The sequence below is a fragment of the Carassius auratus genome, unplaced genomic scaffold (assembly GCF_003368295.1).
Source record: "Carassius auratus strain Wakin unplaced genomic scaffold, ASM336829v1 scaf_tig00215912, whole genome shotgun sequence".
NCBI classification, from domain to species: Eukaryota; Metazoa; Chordata; class Actinopteri; order Cypriniformes; family Cyprinidae; genus Carassius; species Carassius auratus.
The window spans coordinates 500451-524439 of NW_020528306.1; the positions used below are offsets into that span (position 1 = coordinate 500451).

Consider the following 23989-nt stretch of genomic DNA (forward strand, 5'->3'; position numbering starts at 1 on the left):
TATATATATATGAAGAGTTCAGATGCAAAAACCTCTAAATGCCATCTGAAATTTTCATCTAAAATTAGGAATTTTTTCAGGCTCCTATATTTATGTTCAGTTATTTCACTTTAATAGCCTGGAAAAGGACCTGCACATTGCCATTAAAGTAAAATGACTCAACTTAAGCATAGGAGCTTGATAAAAATCCTAATTTTAAATGAAAATTTCAGATGGCATTTAGAGGTTTTTGCATCTGAACTCTTCATATATATATATATATATTATACTGCATTTCATTAGCTCTATATTTGTGTATAGACATTTGCCTTATAGTCAAGGCTACAAAACAGCCATTATCCATACATTTCCACTACTATCACCCAAAATTAAGATAAAAGTTTATGGAACAAAATTTAGGGCATGCTGCTAAACTAAGTGGAGTAAGTTGTCACATTATTATGGAATTTTCAGGTACTGTATATTTAAATATTAGAACAACTCAGTAAGCAGAAGAAGAAAACATACAACAAAAAAAAAAACTGTTTTGTCAGAAGAAATTGCAATTAAAACAATGTTCTCATAACCAGGGCATTTTTTACATTTCCACATATTTTTACATGTTTTTTTAACAGTCTAACCTCTTTGTCCTTGGGCTTTTCACTCAAAACCCTAAAAGTACTTGTGATATTTTGACCAATTTGTTCATTATTTTGTTTGAAATACCTATATTTTAATAAATTTTTTGCTCCACTTCAAAAAATTAATTAATAAATCCTTATGACCATGTGCCAAGTTCAGCAAGTTTCTGATATTTATGAAATAATAGTTCATGATATTTGTTTAAAAAAATTAATAATAACCTTTTTGAGATGTGCATTCAATTCTAAAGAAAACTGTTATCCATTGATTAAATCTCATGACATTTTTAGAGTAGTTTAATTTAAACTTTTCTTGAAATTAACTAATGTTTACATGAACTGGATTTATTTTCTTTTTTTCTTTTTTTATTCATTATGGACACTCATATGTCACTGACCCTTGTATCTTACATCTTTGAATTATTGCTGTGTCTTTGTGTGTGCCAGTCATTTTCACTGCCAGCCATTAGTCACTATGTGGCAAAAAGTGCTGCCTTTGCATTAAAAAAGCAGCTGCTTATCGTAAGTAAACAATAGCCCGTGCCGATATGGACAAAACAGACCAAGACTGTGTAAAATCACTCCATGAATACACTCTCAAAGTCAAAGGGTGTCCAATTGGCTCATGAATACGCACACACTCCCTCTGCCGAAGGCGTTTGTAAAGGGAGTGCGTGGTTTGCATGTAACAATATAAGAGACAGCATATCTGATCAACACAAGCATCTGCACCGTGTAGGGAGGGGACGGAGCCGCCCCTTCTGTGGGCTTACATGAGCTGTGCTTCAGACAGCTGGTGGGACTCAGCTGTGCTCGGATCAACATGTGTCCATCATACATCTTCATGTTTTTTTTTTTTTTCTAGTTGTAATTTTTAGATCAATATATTGTAATGAATCTCTGAACTGTTTTATAAAGGCTGAAATAGAAATTCCCACATTCAGAAGGAGGGTTTCCTGTCACTTTCACTGCCAGATCACTTGAGGCAAAAGACATAGTTGAACACACGGGGTTGAGAGGAGTAGAACAGATGCATAGTAACATTAGAAGGTATGAGTGAAAAAAAATCCCCACTGCGATGATAGAGATAAAAAAAAAAAATCCTTCCAGATCAGATACACTGGACGTGTTTAAGCAAGCGAAATCTTCTACAATTAATTTATTGTTCTTTTTGGCCTGTTGTTTTTCTGCTTTAGTGTTTATGGTGTAATGTCTAGACGTTCAGTGCTCTACCTCGAAGATAAAAAGGAACTCATCTCAGCCAATATTGATGTATGTTGTTGTTTTGTTTCCTCAATGACGCAATGATATCATGTGGGATCGGGGCACTGTGTAGAAATGTAATAATCAATGACAATCAGATGTGGGAATGTCAGTCTTTCATTGAACTTCCTTTTGATTAAATGTTTTGTAAGAAATTTGGTCAACAGTTATCAATAGTGAACAAAAGGCAATCAAGACGTTTCTTTTATGTGTGCTTTATTTTATTCAATTATTTTAATGAACATTTAATTAGGGAGACACAATGTTGTTATCATTCGATTTCAGAATTGTATTTATTTATTGATGTAGCGGTATTTCTCATTACTTTTATTTTTTTACATTTCGATTAGCTTTGCATCACCTAAAGTAAACATTAAGCAAATATTTAAAAGCACAATACTTTTAGTAACTGTGATATTTAAATACTTCAAAATTCATAATCAGTATACTTTTTTATACTGGACTTTAAAATGTTGTGATGCCTAAATTCACTTTTAACATTTAAAATGACTCATTTTAGTTTTAAGTGTTTTAGACAAAATAATTTAGACAAAATAAAATTTTACCATCAGCCATTTATTGGTTAAAATAGCATCGACTTATTGGTATTGTGACTGGAATGTAAATATAAGTGCATACCTACATTTCATCTCATGTACTGAATATAAATATTTCAACATTTTAATAGTAGAGCCACATTTCCACATCAGCTGCAGTTTTTCCAGTAAAATCGCAGACGTTTTGTGCATAAATTTAGGCAAATTCGCTCCAAGTTTAAACCAAAATGATGTTAATATGATCATTTATTAGGTGTCATTAAAAAGACTGTATTTCAGATTCATATATTTTCACACAGCATTTTAACGTTATACCAGTGCATCAGAACATATAGAATAATTGAACATGAGGATTGAGTTTACCAGCAGGGAAGTTCTTTCTGAATCAAACTGGAAAGTCTTCTCCAATTCCATTTGTAACTGTAATTCAGTCAGCTGCGGCCAACTCCATCTGTGTATGCGGATTTGTGTGTGAGTGTATTTGTGTGTTTAGAATGGCTTTGTGGGGTGAAATGGAGAGCCTTTGGTAAGTGGCTGATTGGAGGGGAAGTCTGTCGTTTTGGCACGTGCCTTGTCCCATGGGACATGTGATAGCTCGGTACCCACGCACCAGCGCCAGTCTGTGCCAGCAGGGGCTTTCATTTCATCCTGCCTGTGCCAGCCATGTGGAATTTCTTTAACAAAGATCTGAAGGCCTGGCTCTTTCCAAACAAAAGGTCATGCATGGTGGCCTTAAGAAGTATTGTTCTGCTTGATTTCAGAAAAATGGAATATGTTGACATTACTGTTGTTGGGTTTTTTTCTGTTTGAGTGGAAGCTATACACTATAGGTGATGTGGTATCTCTATCACCCCATCCAAATGTTATGGCTTTAAATAAATACTTGTTCGTTAGAGAGAAAAAGAAGCGCGGCGTTAATGCATGCTGATCTTCTGTTGCCTCTTGCCCAGCTCTGTGTCCATGGTGGATCCTTTACCACTGTGCTCTTCCTGCTTCTCCCTCACATACCAGAGGAGTTCAGGGGCATCTCCACATCTGACCCTGTCCACTGCAGCTTAAGGATGGGCTTTCAAACCCAGCCAGCTCCCCGTCACGCCTGGAGCCTCACCAACTGGCCCGGACTCAGGGCAAAGAGAGCTGAGAGGAGACGACTCCTCCAGTCCTGGCCAGTCGAAACAATTGTTGGATGCCTTCTCTCACACACACCTGCTGTTTTACAGAGACAATCCTGCACAAAAGTATCCAGACCCTGCTCTCACTTTTAAAAACCTGTAATGCAGCTCTATTTTTTACAGTCCAAAGTTTTTTTCCTTGGGCTTCTCACTCGAAACTCTATGTGCACTTCTAATATAGCCCTTGTGACATCATCTCCACGTGACCACTAGCTCCTGTCTCCTTTACAGTATGTATGCTTATCATGCAAGTCAGAAGAACACCAAAGAACATCTTCAAAATGCAACAAAAGCAACCGAGGAAAAAAAACATCCTTTGTTCACTGGTGGTCTCGGATGGTCTCTTGTGTGTGTTTGTGTGTCTTTTTCCCGCATTCCACCATCGCTCTTCACTCCGCTGCGCCCTCACTTTTGCCATCGTTGCCATGGAGACATCTACACAATTCATGCCAGCCCCACACACTGCAGACATATTTGCTTGGCTAGTGTAACTCAACCCCACAATGAAAGACGCTTTTCAGCATAACACCTCCTAATCTGGAATTGAGCTTTCTGAAGAGGCCTGCTGAGCAAAAATTCAAATATAGTTTCCCTATGCTAATCTGGCTGGTAATCCTCCAGCCTTTGGGTCCTGAAACATCCTGTCAAAAAAAAAAAAAAAAACTTGTTTGTTTTTCATTTTCTCTTGCACTTCCCCCTCGAATGTAGCATTCTTTACCAGCACCGAGGAAGCATGACACAGTTAAACCGATAACCAAGAGCTTTATTTTCTTTCTTCCACCACCGAATTTCCATCAGACCCGTGCTCCCATAGTGAAACCCAGCAATGCACCAAGACCAGGATCCCTTCATGAACTTTGCCCTCTACTCCCCTGTAGCAGCTGGTCTTAGCATGTACTTGTTGCCATCAGCTGTCTGGACATCTATTTGGTTAATATGTGCCCGCTACAGCTAACATATCCATCATGGAGGATGTGTGCGCTCCCCGTGCTGACTAGCTTACCCTCCTGGCTGTTTCTCGCAAAACCGAGCTTCTTTGCCTCATTCATCAATGGTGGCTTTAATGTTAGCGAGTCTGCCAGTGATGCCATGGCAACAAGGCTCTGTACAAAACAATCTTTAACCAGGTTCTTTTAAGAGTGTTACTCTCAGGTTAGGTTCTCTTGTTCTTGAGTTGAGTTGTAGAAGCTGGACAACATTTACAACATCGTCGTATTAGCTAGGGAGCTGTTAGTGGAAGAGTACAATATGAATGTTTAACAGGTTTTTATGGTAACAGTAATGAACTGCTAAATAACCAAAACCTTAAGGGCCACAATAAAACCCACTGGTTTCCTAGTTTGTATACATAATTTAAAATAAATCAGTTTTATATAAATAATAAGCTTTTTCTGTTTTAATATTTTTTCAATGCAATGTCACAAGATTCTGCAGAATTTGTTTTAATATGCTGATATTGTGCTGAAGAAATATTTCTTATTATGATCAATGTTGAAACCAGTTGTGCTGCTTCTTATTCTTTTATGGAGACCATAATTCATTTGTTCTTTGATTAATAAAAGAATGTAAATAATAAAATAAAAATAGAAATAGAAATCTTTTGTAACATTATAATTGTCTTTACAGTCACTTTTGATTAATTTAATGCATCCTTGCGGAGTGAAAAAAATAAAAATATTAATATATAAATACCTTTAAAAGAAGAAAAAATGCATTTATACAGAATATTATTTTATTTTATTTTATTTTATTAAAAGACAAAGCAGCAAACCAGCTTAGGCTAATAATAAAAATAAAAATAAATAATTACATTTCTAATTTTTATATAAAATAAATATAATATAATATAAAATTTTATATAAAAATATAATATAATAAAATAAATATAATTTTATTATAAAACTTAAACTACAAAAAAGGATTCAATCTTGAAAACCTAGTGGTACTAGTATACCTACCTTACAGAGCACAGTATAGAGGATCCTAACAAACTCATCCAGTGGTGATCTGTCAGTAAATCTTGGGTTCCTCTACAGCTCCTATCTCTCCCTCTGCCCTGTGAACTGACATGGGCCTTTTCAGCAGCTTTTCATGGGGTCAAGAGAGCAGCTGTTGACTTTATAACTCTGCAGAGCCTGCCGTTTCACAGCTAGCTACCGACTTTAAACAGGTCTATTAAATGTGCATTTACCACATCGCAGCCAGACAGTGACAAGACAGCCAGGGAAAGGGGTACCCAAGTTTGGAATGCTCTTGTCAAGTCCACTGAAATATATCTCGCTAAGAAGAAGTGTCATTATAGAGGTAAAGAATGGGGAATGTGGACTATATTGACTTTTACGGTCACATATTCTTTGTCTTTTTATTCCTCTTTTTCGTTATACTCCTTTACTGTGTTGAGACTGGAAAAGCACATGTAATATTACAGTTAACTTAAGATTGTATTATGCCTATTGAACGTCAGTTGTAAAAGACAGAGCTGAAGATAAACCTACAGGTGATTTTGTCCTGTCACTTTGGATAAGTGCAATCTTAAATCTCAGAAGAAACCACGGAAAGCTTGGTTTCAGTGTCTTGACTCTTAAAGGGATAGTCCAAATCCAAAAATGTACTTACCATCATTTCGCTCCAAATCTGTAAATCTAACTTTCTTTTAGTGGTGCATAAATGTAGTAAAATGTTAAAAGTGTTTGTGTCCATTCAATTAAATTTATGAAGTCCAAAAACAACATTGAACCATTGGATTTGAAGTATAAGGACCAAAAAAAGCAGACATAATATCAAAATATCTTCTTTTGCATTCCACACAGGTTTCAAATGATATGAAGGTGAGTATATGATGATAAAAATTATATATGTATATAATTTTTTATTTTTTTTATTTTTTTTTTTCTGTGAACTATTCCTTTAATAAAGAGAATAAGATTCCACAAGTGCGACCGATTTACCATCGAGAACACAAATACCCAATTAAACGATTAATTGAAGTATTTTTTTGATTAAAAGGGAAGCATAATAAATAACTAAACAGTGATATTTCTTTTCACAGTCCAAGTTGACTTAGTGGTTGTGGAGAATTTGAAACAGAAGAAGGAATCTATAGGAATAAAGAAATAAGTGACAGTGCAAACAAACGAGTCTGGGTTCATCTCCGCGTCGACTAAACCCTTGTTTAGAAACTCTTGATTTCAAGCTTAAACTAAGTCTCTGTCGCGTAAACAGACCCCCCACCTCAACAAGCTAGCATCCAAATAATGACAGGGTCATTCCTGATAATTAAAATGAAGGTAAACACTCCTCCTTTTTCACTTTTTTTCTTGGAGTTAGGGGGTCAGAGAGAAGGGAGGGCAGGACACACATATGCGCACCAGCATCTTTCCAGACTCTGCTTTTGGTAATCCACTATTATTCTATTTATTCATTCCGAGTAAACTCCGGAAGATGGACAGGGCATGGTTCTTCATGGCAGAAAAGGGGGTTGGTGGTGTGTTAGCAGACAAGCTTCTCCAGCCTCTGTATGGAGCTAAGGAATTTTTCATTAGTGAACAGCTGGGTCACAAGTGGCTCCAAAGCCATCTTAATATTGTGTAGGCCTACAGATTAGGCTGCCCTGAAAAGAAGCCAACACGTGATGTTCTCCACAGAATCCCGCCTTTGCATATTTGCAGAGCCTTTGCTTCAGAACACCTTATATTACTGTTTGTTTTATTTCTCAGAAGAAGGCCCTCCAGGGTCAATAGTAATTATGAAGCCCTCTACTCCGAATGTTGCTTTTTAACCACTTCAGCACTGAAGAATTCCACTCATTGTTTTCCTTCTCAGGAACGGATGGGAACGGAACGCTAGATCAGTGATTCAGATCTGTCCACAATACGACTGATGATATCACGTGGTACTTTGATATAACTCATGTTAAATGCTCAGAAAATATGGTAACATTACTATTGCTACAATATTACTACAATACTGTTATCATTATTATTGTACTATTACTATTAGTATATATATATATATATATATATATATATATATATATATATATATATATATATATATATATATATATATATATATATATATATATATATTATTTATTTATATTAAATACTGATTGGAAAAATATTTGAAATGTATTATATTTGAATATATATATATATATATATATATATATATATATATATATATATATATATATATATATATATATATATATATATATATATATATATATATATATATATATATATATATTATTTATTTATATTAAATACTGATTGGAAAAATATTTGAAATGTATTATATTTGAATATATATATATATATATATATATATATATATATATATATATATATATATATATATATATATATATATATATATAGTTAAAATGTGTAATTTATTTTTTAAATAATTAAATGAGATACATATTATAAATATACAAATAATTTATAAATTATTATTATTATTATTTCTGTATCATTACTATTATTATTATTATTATTATTATTATTATTATTATTATTATTATTATTATTATCATATAATCATCATATCATAATTATATGGTGGACTAACATTTTCCCTGATCTTCATCCACTGCCGTTAATGCTGAGGATTTGGTTTGGACCAGTAAGCTTTCATTAGGCTATCTATGGGAAGTTATGGCTCATAGCATACGTTATGCCATCTGAGAGTTATTAGTCCCACTGTATGCTAGAAGGCCTGTTAGACCTCATTTAAAGTGGCTTGGAAGGGTGAACCACTGAGTTATTAGTATATTTAAATAGGTACAGAAAACTTTACAGGGAGCCCGTTGTCTGTTTGCTTTACGAAATCTCTGTCATCTTTCTTTCGTTCCTTTCATTTTTTCTCATTCGCTTCATTTAAGTATTTTTTATTTTTTTTTACTCTTATAATTTTCAAAATAGAGTTGATCCAAGAGTCCCCCCCCCCCCACCCCTTCAGATGGTCTCTCATTTGCAGTGCATGTGCTGTAAAGATGTCAGGTTTCTAACGGGGCCAGAGAGGAGATGAGCATTACTGCAGGCTTAAGTTACAGAGCAGAACGCTGTGATGAGAAGCAGAGCAGTCTGCAGAGCTCTGCCCGTAACTCACGCACTTCTGCCTCCTTTACAAGGGAACATGCTGTAACGCCATGACAAAGAGTTTGGGAGATGCTACAAGGGGAAAATTCACTGCCCACTGCAAAAGAGACCTCAAAAAAGCTGGTTTGTGCATCTTAAGATGTACAGGAAGGTCTTCTAGCCTCGCCAAACTCATTAAGGTGGTCTGTATTGATGAGTTTAGGGGAGTTTTTTTAGCTGTCCAGGTTAGGAAACTAACTGGTCAGCCTGGTAAATTAGCTAAATACTAGCTTAACCAGGTTACCAGGCTAACCGAGCTAGTGATTTTTTATAAACAGGGTGATAAACATATCAACCAAACCAGGTGAAAGGTGGTCAAACTCTCACCTTAATCCATCAAAAAAGACCACCTTAAGCTTGTTTAATCTTTCTTGATTTTTTGCTTTCAGAAGGGATTTGATGGATTTTTGGTTAAAAAATGTAATCAGCATAATCATGAAGCCTCTGATGATTCTCAAATCTCCCAGCATTTGATGTTTATTTGTAAATCAGACTCAGATGGGTCAGATCTTGCATACGGCTCCTCGTGCTCACGCCCACTCAATCCCCCTTTTCTTTCAGGTTCTGTGAGAGGCAGCACTGTCTCTTTGTTCATAGGAGCTGTGGTTCTGTATTGAACATGCTCACTGGATATATACAGCTGTCCAAACACACACTGTGTACCTGTCTGCCTGATGCCCAGGCTTAGCTGTGTACTCAACCTCCACCGCTCATGGCCCTGCTGTCCTTTTCATATCAGTGTGGCCATCTCTCCACACTCATTTCTGTCAATTATTTGAGGTTTTGTTTCTCTTTATCCCCTCTTGTTCAAACATTTTTGGGTCATTAAGATTACGAAAATCTATTCATCAAAAAATATCACTGTTTCCAAAAAAATATTAAGCAGCAGGACTGTTTTCAACGTTGATGATAATAAGAAATGCATCATAAGCACAAAAACAGCATATTAGATTGATTTCTGAATGATCATGTGAGTAATGACGCTGAAATTTCAGCTTTGCCATCAAAGAAAATAATCACACAAAATTTCAAGTATCCAAGGCATGATAAATAAGAAGACGTTTCCATGCGCTAAAGGCAGTATTTTCATGTACTTAAAGGGCAATCCCAGAATGAATCTCTATTAGCTTAGAGAACAATAAATCCAAGATGGCGGACATGGCAAAATGTTGATTGTAAAGTTTATTGAAAGAAGCCAAGATAGCAGATGAGATAAAATATCAATTATGAATAAACATATCTTTTATATATTTGAATGAATCCATTCAATTTAATAATTCAATTTAAGTGTATACTAATTTAGTATACACTTAAATTAGTATACACTTAAATTTTGCACACAATATATATGTACATACATAACTTCACTTTGTAATATACCTGCCTACAATTGTCATTTGTATATTGTCATTCACTGTCTACATATTTGTATTTTTTATTCTTTTATTATGTGTTTTATGTTCTGTCGCTGTCATTCTGTTGTACTGCGGAGCTTCTGTCACGAAAACAAATTCCTCGTATGTGTAAACATACCTGGCAATAAAGCTCATTCTGATTCTGATTCTGATTCTGAATTAAAATGGATATTTGTGTAGTTAGGGTAAGGTTAGTATTGTGTTAGCTTAGCAACATGCTAACACTAAACTTTGTTGAAATTAACTAGGAGTCATGCTAATAGTAAACTTGCTGCCTGTGAAGAGGGTTCTAAATCATTCATTCATTGATAGTGCCTTAGAGGTTCATTAATAGTGCCTTTAAAGTTTGTACGGTTAGTGGTGTTGAATCAGAGATAATTATAATTTCTCCAGAAAATTTTTGACCAGTTTGATGGACTTTTCTTTGCAAGTTAGAAATATGTTAAGACAGCTTGATTTGTGTTAACTCAGCCTGTGAATGTTGCACTTGGCCCTGTTTTCCCTGAGAGGCATTGAGGCAAGTGTGTAGACATGTTTGGACACTGATACTCTCCCTCAGCCGTGCCTCCCACCTCTGCAAATGACCCCTCAAGTTATTACGTCTTTCAGATCAACAGAGCAGAAAGCATTTTCGATGATCATGCCTGAAAATAATTTAACTGCTCAACCAGGTAGAAAACGGGTCATATTTTTGAATACATATCCTCACGATACAGCTCAGTTTGTCAGATCAATAAGGATGTTCAACCATGCATGGAATATTATGCTGTCAGATATATAACAGGAGCTGCACGAAACATGTGTTTTTATGAACAGAAAGAAAATTTCACATAACCACTTTCCAAAAGAGTAGGGCAGAACCCTGAGACACTAATTTCATTTAAGTCCTCAAACATCACATGGGTTTTTGGATCTAAAGCACACTCATAAACACAGATTGAACATGAAATATGTTGTATAATGAGAGTTACCAGTCAAATTGTGTATGATGACGATGTTGATGGCCATAAAGCTCCATTGGGGATTTCTTGAGAGCGTAAAGCCATATCGATCCGCGTCCTTGTCGCATTGATTGCGGTGATGAGATGTTTTGTGAACCTCATCAGTCGTTTCAATAGTCTTAAATGGCAGATTCATGATTGTGGGAATTCATGTGAGCTCACTTGCACGCCATAAAACAATGCAGGTGTTGAATTCTGTGGGGTAATAAATCAGCTGTTGCAAAGCAAATATGAATAACAATCCATGCAGCCAGCCAGCCACCTACCAGCGCTAAAAACCTCCCAGCATTCATAGATGCACAAGACAATGGTGTCATAGAGCAAAGGGGAACCTGTCTAGGCAAATCCACTTATCCATCATGGAGAGGTAGATGATCACACAATGTTCTTCGCTGAGATGGTGACTCATACTGTGGCTTACGAGCCATTTGTTAGCCACAAGGCATATCATCAACACCCCACAAGCTTCAAAAGCTGTTTGCTTCTAATTTGATAGATATTTTAAACGAACAGGGGACAAAGTGAGAGATGAAACGTGTCTTGTGAGATCAAGATCCTCAAGAGAAAGAGAGCCCAAAGATTGTTTGACGGAGGAAAACACCTCTGGGCCAGTAATGAAGGTTCACATTCTCATCTAATGTGTTTTACTTTTACCTGCTGGGAGTTTAATTAAAAAACAAAGAGCCTCAATTTAAAGCCCATTACTATGCTAATTTAGTATAGAGAGGGAGGTGATTAAGCAGCTCTTAGCGTTGACTTGAGCTTGCCCAGGGGAACGTGGTGGAGATACTCTTTATTTGCCTTCATTAGTTCACACTGTAATCTCTCCATGCCGAAGAGAAACGCTGATACTAAGCAGTAATAGAGGCCCATTTCCTCATGGATTATTAAACAGAAGTTTTACTTTAATGATTATGGTATTTGTCTAATGAAACAGCATTTTTTAGTCTGTGTTTAAAGTTTAAGGAGTTGAGTTATGATCAATTGCATTTCATCTCACCACTCAAAATGGTAGAAGTGTTGCAGTTATTCTTAAAGAATATTAAAGAGCAATGATTTTATGGCGCACTAAACCCGCAGAAATTTTATCTATGTTGGTCGTTCACGACCAAGTCATAATATTGGTTTGGAGTTGTTGTCACTTCCACATGCTGATTTTTAGTGCTTATGTTTACTTTAACGGTATGGTCTTTTAGATTATAAACAGCAATATTTGCAGTATAACCAGAAGCATTTAAGTTCAACCAGCATTTGTATGTGTGTAAAATGTCACAGTGTGTGTTTACACGACAACGATGTAGTCAAAAACAGAAAAGTTTTCCCTTCTGTTTTTAAAAAGTTTCTCATATACACAACAACATTTTCAATAAGATTTGCATTCACACATATCCGCAAAAACAGCCAGGCCAGTAGTTGGCGCTGTCACATTGTTAACAGTAAACAGTACCTGTAGGGAAGTGATGATTATATGTTGAATATGATGCGTCTTCACTGTTGGTTGTAATATTGGTGAAGTAAATCCACTTTGCTGAAGAAGCGTTTGCAAACTCTTGAGCAACAACAGTACCATGTACTCCGCCACTGTTTTGTATGTTTGTTCGTGCTAGCTTTTAAAATCAACACGTACTGCGCATGTCTACATTCCTAACACGTACTACGCACATGCATGACGTTACCGATTTCAAAGATTCCCATTTTGGGTGTTTAAACAGAAACAATAATGGTCGCATTTTCAAAAACCTCCACTTTGAATCCCATTTTCAGAAAATATGCGTTTTCAGTCCCCAAAACACCGTTGTCATGTAAATGACCAGGCAAAATGTTTAAAAAGTAAAAAAGTCTCCCGCTTTTGTTTTGGCTGAAAATGTTGCCCTTAGTCAGATCCCTAGTTCAGCAGTAAGTTTAAATTATTCTAGTATACTGATGGGCGATGAAAAATCGATAATTTAGAATCTATAATTTATATCTGATTAATCAAACGTTTGGGGTCAAGGATTAATCAAACTTAAGAGAATGCCTTTACAGTTAAAATTAAATTAAACTAACATTTTAAGCTATAAAAGTAAAGTTTTTTTTAAAACTTTGGATTGACAAAGGTTTATCTCAAAAAATTTGAAAAAGTCTGTTCAAGTTTATAAGATAAAGAAAAGCTATAAGAAGCATTAATGCATTACATGTACTGATTTTTTTATTCTTTTTAAAGGGGTCATATGATGTGATTTCAAATTTCCCTTCCTCTTTAGAGTGTTACAAGCTCTTGGTGCATAAAGAAGATCTGTAAAGTTGCAAAGACTAAAGTCTCAAATCCAAAGAGATATTCTTTATCAAATTCTTTAACCAAAGGTTGTGAGTTTGAGTCCCGGGCCGGCAGGAATTGTAGGTTGGGGAAGTGAATGTACAGTACTCTCTCCACCCTCAATACCACCCCCAACTGCTCACTGGGCGCTGCAGCATAAATGGCTGCCCACTGCTCCGGTGTATGCACTTTGGATGGGTTAAATGCAGAGCATGAATTCTGAGTATGTGTCACCATACTTGACTCTGTGTCACTACACTTATGACCCCATTAATAGCACAATTTGACACAACAACAGTGTATACAGTATTATAGAACATTTCTTTACTAATATTCCTCTGAAATGTAAAAAAAATACAATATCAGAATAATCTTTCCCAAAGAATATGCAACATTCAGAAATTATATACTCTATATCATCTTCACACAAATTCCAATTCTTATCTATAACTATGAAGCCTGTAGCCAGGTAGCCCCCAGACGGGGAACTCTAAACTCTTTTTAAACCGACCCCACCACCTCAGTGTTCGTGTCTTCATGATTGACATGACCAGAACACATCGCAGGCCTGGGGGGCTTGGTTGAAGAAGCCTGGGGGGACTGACTGTCTTCAAAGTGATTGTTTACAGCTGTTAGACAGAGCCTTTGATGGAAATGCGGTGACATAAGGATCCATTCCCGAAATCGTTACAGGTTTTTTTCTCATTCTCCTGTATGTTCAGTACAGACGAGAGGATAGGTGGAGATGAGAGCATGTGTTGCTAAATGTATGACAATTATCAAGCCGCACACTCTCCCACACCTCTCTCCCTTCTCTAGACTCATCTTTAATCTCCTCTGGGTATGTGATTCTTATCAGCGAGTTAGAGGCATTGAGGGAAAGGTCTTTAGTGGTCGGGAAATCATTGGCAACATGGGGTGAAAGCTTTAAGATGTTGTCACACTTTAAGTTGCTCATAAGCTCTTCAAAGAGAACGTACTCTGACGGCAACCGTTCTGAAAGGAATTGGAAGGTGAAGGCCTAATCATTTTTTTTTTAATTACAGAAATATCTTCCTCTGATGAGCCGTCAAATGCTATGTCCGTTCAAGAGGCAGACACCCTGCAGGGAAAATATCATGTCACAAAACAGGCAACGTGGAGGCATTTGGACACTTTTGCCTGTAATGTACAGGGGGATGAGATTGGGACATAACGCATGCCACATTCAAACCATTTTTTTACATGCATTTTTTTTCATATTTGACATAATTATTAAAATGTATTAAATGTCATCTGGTGATAGAGATTCCAGTGGTGGGCATTTCTTCTGGCTAAACATGTTATCTTGATGTGTGAATATCTATTCAGCTAGCGATTATACTGGACTCTGAGAGTCTGGAAGCAGATAATGAGCTTCTCTGAAGTTATCTGTGTGGATTACCGCTGATTTGACTCGTGGGGTCTTGTTCCGAGAGGGTCTGAATCAATATTGACACCGCACTGCCTGAATTGTGTCTGTTGATCCAAATGCGAGGGTCTTATCTGCTAATCTGTGCGCTCAGGTGTTTGGTAGGGAATGTGCATCCTTAGGGCAAACAAATTGGGTGTCTGAGGGAATTTAATTCCCCATACTCTCCAATACTTTTTGGTCTGTCTTTTTCTTCCCCCTTTATTTGTTTATTGACTCATTAGGCATTACTTGGCACTGGAGTTTCACCTTTATAATTCATCATTGACTCACATTATTCACTCTCCTTGTTGTACCCACTGTGCTTACTGTGCCTTCCAACTAGAATACAAATTCTATAGATTGATTTTCTCACAAATAGCACTCTGCACTGATGTCTGAACTCCTAATTGATTTCAGCAGATTAGTGATAGCATGTTGCTAAGCTAACACCACAATACACTTTATGAACATTACAGTTGACAGCCCATAAAAGCCGGGTCAAATAAGTCATTTTAAATTGCACAGATATTGTTTTATTGACCCATTTTCAGTTTTTAATGAAATTTCTCTTTATTTATAATCATCATTTCACTTTGTCCGTCATTATGGATTTATTTTTTGACAAGCTTGTCACAATGCATTTTTGGATTGCCTTCTTTGTGAATGATACATGCAGCTATATGATATAATCTATGTTACTTTGTTCACAGAATATATTTATTTGTTTGCTTGTTTTAGTTTCATTTACAAATAATTTAAATGCAGATGATGTAAAAGGAACAATGCAATACCATAAAAGCATAAGCATACATTATATATATATATATATATATATATATATATATATATATATATATATATATATATATATATTTTTTTTTTTTTTTTTTTTGAGTTTTGGTTATTTGTTTTCTCATATTTGTTAATAATAAAGTTGTTGCTATTTGCTTATTTATATATTTTAAGATATTTTAGAAGGCAGCTCACTTGACATTAGAACTAATCTGTACTGTCATAATGTGCATTCTCTTCACACTCTTTTAACTCCACGAGACGAATAGCATGAAAAATGGGATCTGTAGATCTTGTGTTTTGTGTCCACTGGTAGTACTTTCCTTCGCTGAGTTTGTAGAGGCAGATAGTTTAAAAAGGCCCAGATGTGGAGATGCGTCTGAAGGATTCTACTCTCTAGTCTCTCTTCAGCTTTCATCTCAAACCACAGGACAAAAATCCCCTCCACAAGATGCACGGAATCCCAGGAAGAGTCTGTCCTAACGTCCGGTCCGGTCTGCTCTTCCCCTGCATGCCCATACTCTGTTGCTCACCCAGGCTAATCAGGTAATGTTACGGGGGATTGAGAGCAACCCCCCCATCCCGGTTGGCCTTTGCCTACTCACACTGTGGTGTTGTTTTAAAGCGCATTCTTTCGGCGCTGAACTTGGAAAGGTATTAAAGTGGGATTAGGGGCTCCTCCACAATCCAGCGCTTGTGTCATTCACTGGGCTGCTCTCTTTCAACCCCCCCTCCACCCACCACCACCATCACCACAGCCTGCCCGCCTCCCTCTCTCTCTTTCTGTTACCCCCCGCCTCTGCTCTGTTTGATTGTGGCGATCAGTGGGAGTTGAAGTGACTGGTGCTTTCAAAAGGAAAAAAAGGGGTAGGGTTAAATCCCTACTCCACTGCTCCCTGCTAATTCCCCTTGTTCCTCCAAGAAGGATTTACTTCTGCTGCCAGTTTGTGAAAGGCTTTCTCTGCCCATCCGAAAAGTTAGCCGTCGCCTTCCTGCAGAGGTGTGGTTGCTATAGCAGGGGCGTCATGCGTGGCTATTCCATCAGAGGTCCCGCAGAGAATAGGGAATGGGTCAGGGGGGCTGACGACAGCCAAAAAGTCCGGATTAGATTCCGGGACAAAGCCAGGACAGGAAGATTCCAGAAGGGACAAATGGGAATTACAGCATCAAAAATAATGCAAAGTGACAGAGAGGGGAAATAGGAAAATAATGGCTTACAAGATTAGAACGGGTGGGGGGGAAAGGAGGTGAGAAGAAAAGAGGCGGATGAAAGGGAATGTTTTCATTTGGATGAGAAGGATCCTGAGAGCGGGGCATCGCCGAGGTGAGCGGGCGAAACTAGAAAGTGTCACCACTGCTCAATAGGGTTCATTTCCTGTGCTTTCCGGCCTTTTTGCCCTGGTGTCTTTGACAAGGATTCGCATTGTTGAATGAACATTTGATTCAGACTGAGTAATGACAGATTCATTACCCTGTTTGACTTGTTCGACAGATCCGGCATGTAACTGGTTAATCTAGCCAAAACAATGCGGCAGCCATTGTTTAATGTGGAAGTTGTGAGTGTTTGGATGTGTTTAGACAGCAAAAACTCCATAAATATGATGGATTGTGCAAAATCATCTTGTTATTGTTACCAACTCATCTTCTTTACAGATGTTTTAAGGATCATATCACAGCGCTGTGGTCTTCATGCCAGAAATTACAACCATGCTAATCTTCAGTGCTTGCTCAATACTTAATTTCTGGAGGAAAAATAATTATATTTTCAGTTGATTAATGAAAACTCTATGGACGAAATTACATGAACAATTGGGAGTTAACGCAACAGATCAGACTGTGTCTAAACACAAAATGATAAAGGTGTGTTCCACAGAGATATTCCTTCGTCAGATTGGAGAAAGGAGTCAGGTCGACGGATATGCCAACACCTTAGAAATAATAATAATAATAATAATAAATATATATATATATATATATATATATATATATATATATATATATATATATATATATATATATATATATTATTTTATTTTTTTATTTTTTTTACATTTATTAAGTTTTGGAACACCAGTCTGAAAATGTAAATATAAATTTAAACAAAATTTTTTTTTAATATAAATTTAAATAAAGTAAAATACAGTAATGATTAAAAAATGGTATATAATACATAAAACCTACAGTACCTACCAATGACTATTTGCCAGTTATTTTCCAACATAAGTAATAATGCTGCTCCATAAATGACAAGGCAATTCCACTGGATCCCACGTAGGTTTATTCTCATGACATCTCAAAGGACGCCGATAGAAACTCTGACATGCAAAACAACAGTAGTGACAAAAAAAATACCCAGCTACATAAAAATCCAACAAACAGCAATGCAGCTGGTCGTGTGTCCAGCAGGCTGTCATTATCAGTCCCCAATCACCATCTCACAATGGAATTACCATCACAAAACCCACCATATTTACACATATTCATCTGAACTCATATTAACACATATTCATCACTGTCAACCAACCCTGTCCACCATCAACAGAATATGATGATGGGCATTCTCGCTGTCTCTCCCACCCGATGAACAATGCCACAGATGAAATGCAGAGATACGCACAAGCGCAGGAGCAGCTGTCCTACCAGCCAGAGCAAACAAAAAAAACCAAGGCTAATAAATCAGCTTTTATGGGCTGGACACTGTCATACACCCGCTTCCTGTAGAGGTGGGCTCCCGCTGAACCTCACAAGATGAGAGCGAGATGGCAATATCTCTGCCTGTAATGAAACCAAAATGATTTTATCGACACCGTTAGGAGGAAATGAAGGCTGCGGGGGTGACCGCGGTCTGTTATGTAAACAGACATGTATTGTGGCATAGCATATGAATTTAGAGTTTATCTGACAGGGGATCAGTTCACAGCAACAAAGTGCAGATTTTTGCTATTTTAATATTTTATGCTATTTTTTATATTCTATTTTAGGTTGTTGTATATTTACAATATATGTGATTTCATGTGCAGCATTAACCAATCTCTCACGAAAAAAGAAAAAAAAGAAAGAAATGCAAACAGATTTTAAGCCATCGCTTCCCTAAGAGATAACTTCCCGTTTCAGTAGCATTGTGTGAGTGGCGCTGGAGCCTGTCTAATCACTGCAGTGAGCGGGGTAAAGCCAGTGGAGCTGAGGGCCCATGCCGCTGATTGAGGTTTGCTGGTGCGTTGGGTCGAGAGGTGATCCCGTATTTCCTCCCATTGGGTTCTGCTGAAGCGTTGAGGAGTTATCCAGGCTGCATTAACAGATGAGCCAGTGTCAAAGCAGATCACTCAGGGGCTCAACCTCATGCCCCCTGCCCCCTTAATCACCAAACTATGATGGACAAGCACATGTAAAGACATTCACTGTGCTGTGGTGCCTACTGACGCTTTATCTAAAAGTGGTAGTTTATCTAAAAAATAATAATAATAATTGTTTACACACTGTCATGTCATTTCAAACCTGTATGCTCTTCACCATGAAAGTAGTACAAATATTTGAGAAGTAGATATGATAGAATTGCATTGCCATGAAACATCCTGTAAAAAGAATGACAGTAAAAATGGTAATAATAAGCCCTTTGAGCTTTCTTTTTATCAAAGAATCATGGAAAATATATTTTTTTTTTTTATAGTTTCCACAAAACCATTGTTTTTTTAATGATAAGAAATGTTTTTTTTTTTTTTTTTTTAACAGCAAATCAGCATACTAGAAGGATTTCTAAAGGGTCATGTGACACTGATGACTGGAGTAATGGCTGCTGGAAGCTCAGCTTTGCCATCACAGGAATAAATATCATTTTAAAATATATAAAAATATAAAACAGCTATTTTAAATTTTAACTCTTTTAGAATGTTTCTGTTTTTACTATATTTTTGGATCACATACATGCAGCACTTATGAGCATAAAAGTCTTCTTTTTCCAAAACCATTAAAAATTTTCCTGACCCTAAACTTTTGAACAGTAGTGTCGGTTTAGAGCTTAATTTGGACTTTCTTAGTGTCTTTCTAGACAGATATTTTTCAAGCATTTACACATTTCTCTCTTTCTCTTTGTGACGCAGGTTATTTGCGACCAAATGCAGCGGGTGCCTGGAGAAAATTGCCCCCACGGAGTTTGTTATGCGGGCGCTCGAGTGCGTGTACCACCTCAACTGTTTCTGCTGCTGTGTGTGTGACCGACAGCTTAGGAAAGGGGATGAATTTGTACTGAAGGACGGACAGCTGCTGTGCAAGAATGACTATGAAAGAGAGAAAGACCTGCTCGGCTCTGTCAGTCCCGATGACTCCGATTCAGGTATGAATACAGACTAATCTATACACCACAGACCATGCTGCCAGTGTTTCCATGAACATATTATTAGGGGAGATATCAGAAGGCTTTCTTTGCTCTACAAAACACAGAAGTAGATATTTAAGAACGGTTTTTGTGCATACAATGAATGCCAAAACAACGCTGACTTTCATTCCATGGACAGAAAACACTAAGACCATTCTGTTTTACATGAGTCAAAAGCAAGGGAATAATATGCACAGAAATGTAGAATACGACCCCTTTAATCAAGAGTAAGTAGAGGAAAGCGGTTCTTACAAAGAGAAGCCACACTGTGCTGTCTGATGTGGCCAAGTTAAGTTACTGGAAAAAAGAAGAGTTTGAATGTGCGTGAATGAAAAGAGAGATTTCAGGCCCAACTTTCAACTTTCAGTGATGTTCGTCTCTTTCCTACTCTTCGTTTATAAGTTTTGGGTATATAAGTTGACCTGAACGCAAGAAGTGAAGTGTAATGGCAAGGAATTCAGTTTGCAGCACACCACACCACTGGCATTAAAAGAGATCAGAAACAGATGAGAGAGAGGACCGAATCAGCCCATCATGTTCGTATCTCCCGCTGATCACATAAAAAGGCCAAACCATTCGCAGGCTTCATCGCCAGAGACGTTCACTGCTGATGCCACAAAAGCCACTTGTGCCAAATTGCAGAAGCCCTTAATCTCGAGAAACAGTCACGCTGGGAACGTGCCCATTTGGGTTTTTAACTTTTGAACCAGGCCACATTACCGAGTTTGGCACCTTTTTTTTTAATTACTATTATTATTCTATTAAACACAAGCTGATGTGGCTTATTGGATGAAACCTCCACCCACTGAACAATAAAGCCAATCCCCCGTCTGACTATAATAATTACAGTAGGAAAGCCAGGAGCCATTTTGTGAATATGGCACATTAGCTGGACCAACTGAGAGAGATTATCACGACACAGGGCAGGCTTGATAAACCCGCCCGAGGATCACCTTAGACTAATTGAGACACTTTGATTAGTTCGTATGAACAGGCAGTGGAAATTTTGTGATATGAGGCGAGATATTGGACTTTATGGATTGGCGAGCTTAAATTCTGCTCACGTAGTTTGATTTGTACAGCCGATTTTTGTCCGAGTGTTCTTTTTGCAAGCATGTACACTCTTTGAATCTGTGGTTTTGCTATCTTTTTCACTTCCCCTGGCTATTAGACCTCATTTCCCATATGTAGTCCACTTTCATACCTTTCCCAATACGTTGCATCCGCTATGTGTTGGATTCTTATCAAAGATTTATATGGTGTAAAACAGCCAAAGCCGTGCGCTATTCATTTTAAATGACAAAATGTCCAGTCCAATGACAAATTCACATACTTTACAGTCAGAGTTGCCGTTTTGCGAGTGGATGTGGGCCACTCGTGCACTAATAAATTGCTAACAAAAGTATTAAAACCACATGTGTCTCCTTTCATTATGGATGCACTGTGACTGAATCTCCTAAAATTGAAAAGAACAAAAACAGCGATTTATCATTAGGCTGTCTAAAAAGTTGCAGGGTTTTAAAAGGAAGTACTGATTCCTGTGAATGATGGATTTTTATTCCAGAGAAAAGTGAAGATGAGGAGTTGGATATCAAGAAGGAGAAGGGCTCAGGAGGCACTGGGAAGGGAGATGATGGGAAAGACCCAAGAAGACCCAAGCGACCACGTACCATCCTTACCACACAACAGAGGCGTGCATTCAAAGCGTCCTTCGAGGTTTCTTCCAAACCCTGCCGGAAGGTGAGTTCCTCTAGATATCAATTCCCTCAATCTCTAAAGCACCATCTTTCTATAGGAGTCATTTGTAACTGAGAGAAAATAAAGTAGGGAATTATGAGATGTAGTTTAAAATGTGTAATAGTGGCACATTGTGGGATATAAATTTGCAGCTGTGATATCATAATCATCTTGAAATAAAATGACACTATTGCTGGATATAAAGTCACACTGTAATATTAAATCACATCGTGAGATATAAAGTCACAAGTACAAGAAATAAAGTTGTAATTGTGAGAAATATTGTTACAAAATTACAAGACATTAAATCACAGTTGTGGGATAAGAAGTCACAGTTATGAAATATCAAGTTGCAATTGTCTGAAATAAAATGAGAAAAAAAAAGTCACAATTACACAAATAAGATATGCAGTTGCAATTTCAATATATAAAGTCACAATGTAGCAGAGATAGTCACAATTACAATGAATAAAGCCTGTTACAAGTTGCAGTTAACATCGCAATTGTGAAATAATATGAAGTTGCAATTGAGATTTGAAGTCAGAACTTTAATATAGAATTACTGTAACATTGCGAGAATAAAATTGCAATTGTGAGCAATAGTCCCAATCATGTTAGTTTTGAGATATGAAGTTGAAATTGTGAAATGTGAAATCACATTTATAAATTAACATGAGGTAATAATATGAGGTTGCAAATGTGAGGTCAACATTTTTAGATCATCAATTTAGTTCTAAGGAATATATTTTGAAATAAAGCCACAATAATGAGAAAAAACTAAATAAATCAGATATCAGTTAGTTAACACTCTAAGATGGAAATGGGATTCCATATATTACACAGACTCTTTACTAAAGAAACCAATCATTTTTGTTGTATAATCTAGGTAAGAGAGACGCTGGCTGCAGAGACGGGCTTGAGTGTTCGCGTCGTTCAAGTGTGGTTCCAGAACCAAAGAGCTAAGGTGAGTCCAGACCCTGTACATTACCTTATTAATCATCCAGTATTACCCGCACAAACCTGATAATGTACATCCAAGGACCAGATAACACAACAATTTTTAAGTAATCCTCCAACAATGCAATTAACTCCTCGCAGCCGCTGCCAAAATGGAAAAAGCGAGCAAGGCTCAAGACAGCAAATCTCAGTCGCTATCTGCCTGAAGCTTAACCTCTCGACGCATTCCACAAAAAACTCCCCAAGAGTTTGAGAGAGATGTACTCACATCCATCCTGCTCTTACGTTAGCGTCTGAAACCCACCTCAGAGCCCTGATTTTATCTTCAAAAGGCTGTGGATAATATAATGCAGCCAGATCAAGCTTGGCGTGGTTCAAGCAGAGGTGAACAACAAGGAGCATCTCTCTTTAGATTAGGAGTCGCAAAGTTTTCTGATTGTGCTTTTATCGTTATTTTTTCAGATGAAAAAGTTGGCGCGGAGACAGCAACAGCAACAGGAGCAGCAGAACTCCCAAAGGCTGGGCCAAGGTAAAATGTCCTGACATGAACCTGAAGGCATCCACATCAGTCCGAAATATGACTTTTAAGATGGAAATCAACATGAATAAATAGCATCTATTTCCAATTTGTGTTTTTTGTGCTTTCCGAATTCTGTGGAGTTTTATTAAATGTTTAAATGCAGCTTAGAAAACTACAGTCAGATTAGCCAAAACATTTACTACTTGTAGAAAAAACGAAATTCAATTTTGCAGAAATTGTATAGGTTTTCTGCAGATTTTTCAGGCATAGATTCAATGTGGGATGGAATGGTCAAAGTGATTTTTTTAAAAGAATATCTAAGGGTTGAAAGTGGGGTATCCCGCCTCTTCCCTTGTGCGTCATGTCCACCCTCTCAAAACCAGGCCGAGCGACACGGGCGATGACCCCTGGTCGAAGAACGAGTGCAGCTCTTCTGTGAGGGAGGAAGTGTGGAGGTGGATGAATTCATTTACAACATAAGCACATTGAAGTTGCCTCCACTTTGACCCATCCACCCACCCTGTTTCCTCCTTTGCTGGAACTTAATGTCTCAAGTTGCCATTCAGCCAGGTGCAAAGGATGAGCCCATGCATTGAGTTCACGGCCTTCACATTTATAAGACAATCTGTTTCTGGTCATGCTTGGCGACATTCCATGCGTTAATACCGTTTTTTAGGCAAATTTTTCATTTGAGAGTGTTAAAGAGCTAAT

General features: G+C 37.2%; 1 protein-coding gene across 1 annotated transcript in view; it reads left to right on the top strand.

The window, feature by feature from the left end:
- Window positions 1-23989, top strand: part of lmx1bb (LIM homeobox transcription factor 1, beta b) — a 59839-nt gene that overhangs the window by 30784 nt on the left and 5066 nt on the right. Inside the window, exons 4-7 of the mRNA XM_026261725.1 lie at window positions 19790-20022; window positions 21629-21804; window positions 22688-22765; window positions 23221-23287. Coding sequence (XP_026117510.1) covers window positions 19790-20022; window positions 21629-21804; window positions 22688-22765; window positions 23221-23287 — 554 coding nt within the window. The remainder of the gene's footprint in view (window positions 1-19789; window positions 20023-21628; window positions 21805-22687; window positions 22766-23220; window positions 23288-23989) is intronic.